The sequence below is a fragment of the Pectinophora gossypiella genome, chromosome 19 (genome assembly GCF_024362695.1).
Source record: "Pectinophora gossypiella chromosome 19, ilPecGoss1.1, whole genome shotgun sequence".
Lineage (NCBI taxonomy): Eukaryota > Metazoa > Arthropoda > Insecta > Lepidoptera > Gelechiidae > Pectinophora > Pectinophora gossypiella.
Window position 1 is genome coordinate 4,500,012 of NC_065422.1, and position 6,000 is coordinate 4,506,011.

Consider the following 6,000-nt stretch of genomic DNA (forward strand, 5'->3'; position numbering starts at 1 on the left):
TATTTTTTTATATTCTATAAAGTATTTAGGAACATCAAAGACAAGTGTAATATTGAAAGTTAAAATTTCAATTATGCTTTAGTTCATGTTAAGTTCTTACAATATTAATTTACTGCCACTTCAAAACGTGTTAGTGCTAACATAGTTTTATAAGCGATCTGGTTGGAAAATGGTCAATATCAAATTATTTTTTCTTCATGTAGAAAGGCCACATCGAAGCAATCTAAAAAAGCAATATTGCTATTTGATATTTCTGTGCATTGCGCACTTACTTTTATATACGCAAATATCAAATTGCAATATTGCTTTCTTAGATGAATTGCATAGATGTGGCGGCCTTTTTAACTCCCCTGTAAGTGATATATACCTATAGGTATCTAGTAGTAACTTTTTGCCCGATAGTCTAGCAAAGGAATATTACAAAAGAAAACCATTTCATTCATCAACCTCCCTTACTACTTAAACGGCATTAAAACACAATTACAAAACATAATCTCCGCATCTATCCCCTTAACTTCGAGTACCCATACAAATACATCTACAGAGCAAACTTACGTTTGCGGTTCGGTAAGTGAAACCTCCTTGGTAATTCAAAGAGAAAGTATGAAAGGGGATTCTATATGAAATTTAGCGAGCGGTAAATAATCTTGGCATTGAATCAGGATGTACTTGAAGCGGCTCTATTGTTGTGAGATCGACATGTGTCGATATTTCAACTAATATGGGAGCGATACGATTGTCAATACTGTGTCAATGTTGAGACGTTCAATCCAAAGGGCGCGCTCTTGCTCGGTTCAATCGTTATGTGTGCCACTGAAAGAGTATCGGTTTTAGGGTTGAAGTTCAATGACGGTTGACTTTAGAAGCATTTATTAGAAATATATAAGATTAGAGCAAACTGAGTCTGCACCACGAAAGAAATCCCGTGGCCACAGCCTAATATCTGCATAGAATTATTATGACCCGTCAATTACTATTCTATGTAGGTAAGTAACTAGGTATATTGATTTAGCACAGTGGTCGAAAATATCTGTATTAAATTAAGTAGGGTTATTAAATCTTACATTATGCCTTTTCATACCACACCACAGTAGGACTGTAAATTTTATTTATCCATATTATCAGAAAAAAGTGGTACTTAAAAAATTTATTTACATAATAATTGCGAATTAAATGATAACCTATCGTATATATAGTTGAAACTATCTCAGTTTCATCTATATTATATGCGAAAATAACTCAGTCTCTCTGTAACCTTTTCACACTTAAAACGCTTTAAGGGAAGAAGATAGGATAGTTTTTAATCCCGAAAACCACCCCGTATAAGACTGAACAAGGAGCTGACAAAGTCGCGGGCGGAAAGCTGGTGTTCAATAAACAAAAAAACATTGTTCTTTTTGTCCAAAAAACCGTTATAACGTAACCACTGTGCAGAGTAATGTCAACCCCAAAGTAAACAGTATCAAATCGGAATCGTGTCATCTGCCGGTTGTTTATACAAGAACCATTAGAACGTTATTATTGCTAAGATCCCCACAATGTTCCACGATGCTCCAGGCAATCGGTAAACGATTTTTTGCCAAAGAGGAAACGAAATAACTGCACTTAGTATATTTCGGTTTTTGCCTATAAGGAAAGAAAAATAAATGCACTTAGTACATTTTGTTTTGGAATGGATGTCAAATATCATAAGGACTGTATATAGTGCATTACTTCCGTGTAATCAAGTGCGGTTTGTTAATTTACGTAAATGTAATCATTTGAGGCTGGAATAATCCCATGAAGAGGTAACCACTTATGCACTCACTCGAATATGTATAAACGGCAAATCGACGATTCGACTTGTAAAAATTTATAAAAACATAACAGTTTTTATGTTTTCATTACCTTTTTCTATCTGATAATGGTTGGTCTCGTAATAGATTTCAAACAAAAAAAACGTCCTAACATTTTAGCCAAACCGATTTCATAGGCGCGCGGTGCACGCAAACCAAACCAAATTGTGTATCTACTAACTACATTTCCACCACAATTGCATTGGCAAACAAATGCCGATCGACCCAGCAATTATTCCGTCAAACAATAATAAATTGATCGAAATCGCTTGCCAACTGAGCTATTAATGCACCTTCCATTACCAGTTTTGTATTGCGCTAATAAAGCCCCCAAGAGCGGCACCAGCGATGTAGATTAAACTCAGCAGCCAGGGGGCCACAGATCCGATGCAGATAGCACATTTTTCCGGGGGCGAAACCAAATGGGATACTTATCTGAGATTGTTTTTGAAGTGGTTATTCGGATGTAAGTGAGTTAGCGGTGCAACCGACGTTTTGCTAAACATGTCGGCGACAGAAGCGAAAACAGCATCTGGCGATCGAATTTTAAGCGTGAGCCACTCGAATTTTAATTTGGAAAAGTACAATTAAAAAACTTAAATTCACAAAACAATCTTAAAAAATTTTAAGCTTAAGAATGAAAACGAAAAAAATGGCAAAATAAACAATGGTTACTCTCAAATATTTTTTTTTTGTATTAATATTAAAACCTAAATTCGCCAAACAACCGTGAAAAATTCTGAGTTAAGAATGTAGAAGAAAAAATTGACAAAATAAACAAACGCTACTCTCAAATAAAACACTTAACTGGACCATTTTTTAAATTAATATTAAAACCTAAATTCGCAAAACAAGCTTGAAAAACACATAATAACGGGTTCTTACCGCGTTTAAACGGGGATATGAGACTCCCGATATTATGATATTATGATGCTTTTTTATTATGATAATATAACCGCGTAAACTTAAAACAATGTATAAGCTTGAAAAATTTTAAGCTTACGAATGAAAACGAAAAAATTGGCAAAATAAACAAACGCTACTCTCAATAAATAAAACACTTAACTGGACCATTTTTTTCCACAAACAGTAAAAGTCGGGAATAAAATAACGCAAGTAGCCAGCGGGGGGCCTCCTTAATTAGGAGTCCTGCCACGCTTGCCCTTTCTATAAGCCCTAAGGAACATCGAAAGGGGTTTCCTCTCGTAATTGGCACGATAAGAATGTTCTGGGGTGTGTGGGAAAAATACAGAAAGTAGCACTTGCAGCCGGATCAAGGATCGAATCAGCAAGATTTGCGGGAAAAAGCAGGCAGGTTTTTTCCAACATTTGTATAAGTAGGTATATTTTAAGAAACAAAATCGTTATAGGAAAAGTACATAACTTTTTTTTAAAAAGAACGCAAATCTAAGCACGATTTTTTCAGTCAGGAAATTCGCTATAGCCCAAAACGCTGCTGTCGATATTCTAGCGTCATATGTTAGCGTCAAGTATAAACCTCTTGAAAGAATCAACTTGTCGCCCCAATTCCGACAAGTAAAACATTACAAAATAATAACATGCGCCCGGAGGGCACAATTCGGGCCCCCTGGCAAAATTTGCTTTCCTATAAGATCTCTTCAAGTGGCGTCAAGCAGTCTAGCAGTAGGGGTGCCAATTACTAGAAAATAATGTTTTATTTTGATTTTTATTTAGGGGCGGTGGTGGGACAGCCCTGAAAGGCACACCCTACATTAAAATAGCTCTAGTTTCTTTGATTGACGTCTTTTACATTTTTTCATTGTCCCAAATTGACTTTTGACTTTTGTGTTCCCATTGACTAGGTGCTATTATGCAATGTTCGGTTAGAAACAAATGTGGGAATGTCGTGATTTTGGAATATTCTTTTGATATTCTATAGAAACGGGTTGTTAATTTAACATTCATCACCACATTTATTTACATTATTTTGAGCTATAAGTATCTAGAAATCTAACAGATTTTCTTTGACTACTTATATCAATACTCAATAACCTTATTGCCATTCCACAATTGTTTTTTTTTTTTTAATAAATAAGTCTGCTTTCCAGTAGCGTACCTAGCTCTGGTTATTTTACGCTTGTCAACGCCATTTCGATTAGCGAAAACAATCGTGCACTTACGGCATTTGTGAGGGCGAGGGTCTTGATCTGCGTGATAAAATCGCAATCAAACAATAAAATTGAGCGAAATTAACGGCACCCCATGAGCACCCGATGTCGATTCCCACCACCCAACACCCCGTCGAGCACACGTCGACCAAAAACAATACTCTATGGGAATGCAAACTCTCATTGTATTGATTAAGTCATTGAAATATTCTTGAATTTTGCCCGCGAAGCATTGTCCGGACCATTGTGCGCTACCTTGGGCGGTATTATGGGAATTCTGTCAATTTGGCCACGCGTGGCGAGATTTTGACCCCATCTTGTTCTTTCTTGTTCTCAATCGATTTTTGTATTCGTATACGACAATGGGTTCTGTGCTAAATAATTCGTTCATTCGCGCTGTTATAGTACTCGATTTAATTGTGTTGGGTGCTGACATAATAACATGAGTTTCTAAAGCATTTTAATAAGATTTAGACTCGTCCATTATGATTGTATAGAAATGGAATCTGAGACGTTTATGTCTGAGAGGGAATCAGAAGCGAAGACAAGTTTTACAAAATTTTAGTAAGCTGAAAATGAAATACGGGTAAAGAATTTATTATAAGCATCTTCTTATTCGAAAGAAATCGAAAGTAGATAGGTAAACTTCATCGTAAAATTTTGTACCAAGGAAAGGTAAATAATATTAAGTAGGTACATTTATTATAATAATTTTGTGTTAGGTATAGCATGGTGCTTAGGACAGCAGTCAGAATAGTATATTGTCTTGGTATGTCTATTTGTATTAGTCTACACTGTACATTTCCGATGTCCTCTATAACGCCCCATGCTAGAGCGCAAATAGTACAGTCATACCTTTAGAACCCTGTTGAATTAAGATATTTTATATTTAGTAGGATTTATAATTATTCAATTTATCAATAAGTTAATGAGACATGGTACTAAAGTGTGTACCTATTAATGTTTGTGATTGTGACCGTACCTATAGTAGGTATGTATACGCGGCCTAATACCAGTCGCTTCAAAAACCAGGGAGGAACTACTGACCTGCCGAGTATCTTTGAGACGTATCGGTAGAAGACCTATAGGATCTTGCTGATGACCCTGTAGGACTGGCGAAGTCCGGCAGGGGTCTCCCAAGGGGTCTCAAGTAATGTGTCACAAGTTGATGAATATTTTTTTTTCTCTCTTTCTCTCTCTTCCGTTAACGTAATAATTATACTCCCAGCTGGTTGATGCCGATATGGTCGACAGAGTAGCACGCGAAAGGATCTTTGCCACTCGTGCGTGGCGTAATACTGATTGGCAGCTTCTTAAGTCAACAGTGAGTTTTATCAACTGACCTACTGAGTATCTTAGAGACGCATCCGTTGAAGACCTGCAGGATCCTGCTCATGTCTGGCAGGGGTCTCCGATTGACATATAATATCTCTCCCAGAATAGATGGTGAATGCCCATATTGTTGGCTGAGAAGCACCCTAATGGAGTCTCGCCACCATAATACTGATAACTTGTTAAGTCAACAGTGAGTTTTATCAACTGACCTGCCGAGTATCTTGGAGACGCATCCGTTGGAGACCTGCAGGATCCTGCTGATGTCGCAGGGCCGCGCCCCCGAGTGCGCCAGCTCCACGATCTTCTGCCGCGTGGAGTCCGGCAGGGGTCTCCCGTTGACGTACACCCCTCCCAGTTGGTTGATGCCGCTGTGGCCGGCAGAGGAGCACCCGAATAGGGCTCCGCCCCCCATCGCCGCGCTATGCATCAACTCATCTGGGGACAAAGGAGATTTGGGTTTAGCAGACTGTCATGAACTCCGGAGTTGAAAGTATATGGTAAGTAAAATCTCTATCCGGAGTAGAGCAACGAATCGTAAGAATACAAATCACGCCGATTATCCATAATTGGGTGCGCAGAGTCAGCTCATCGCCCCTAATAATGGTTCCTAACGGTTCTCAGAGGTGGAGGTCTGTGCCCAGTAGATGCATAGGTTGTTTATGTACCTGGATAACCACCTTTGATAAATTTTAATATCTCAA

General features: G+C 38.0%; 1 protein-coding gene across 1 annotated transcript in view; it reads right to left on the minus strand.

The window, feature by feature from the left end:
* The window catches only part of LOC126375525 (paired box protein Pax-6), a 57,375-nt gene extending 51,649 nt beyond the window's left edge, over positions 1–5,726 (minus strand). The window contains exon 1 of the mRNA XM_050022499.1: positions 5,509–5,726. Coding sequence (XP_049878456.1) covers positions 5,509–5,726 — 218 coding nt within the window. The remainder of the gene's footprint in view (positions 1–5,508) is intronic.
* Between the last annotated feature and the right edge of the window lie 274 nt (positions 5,727–6,000).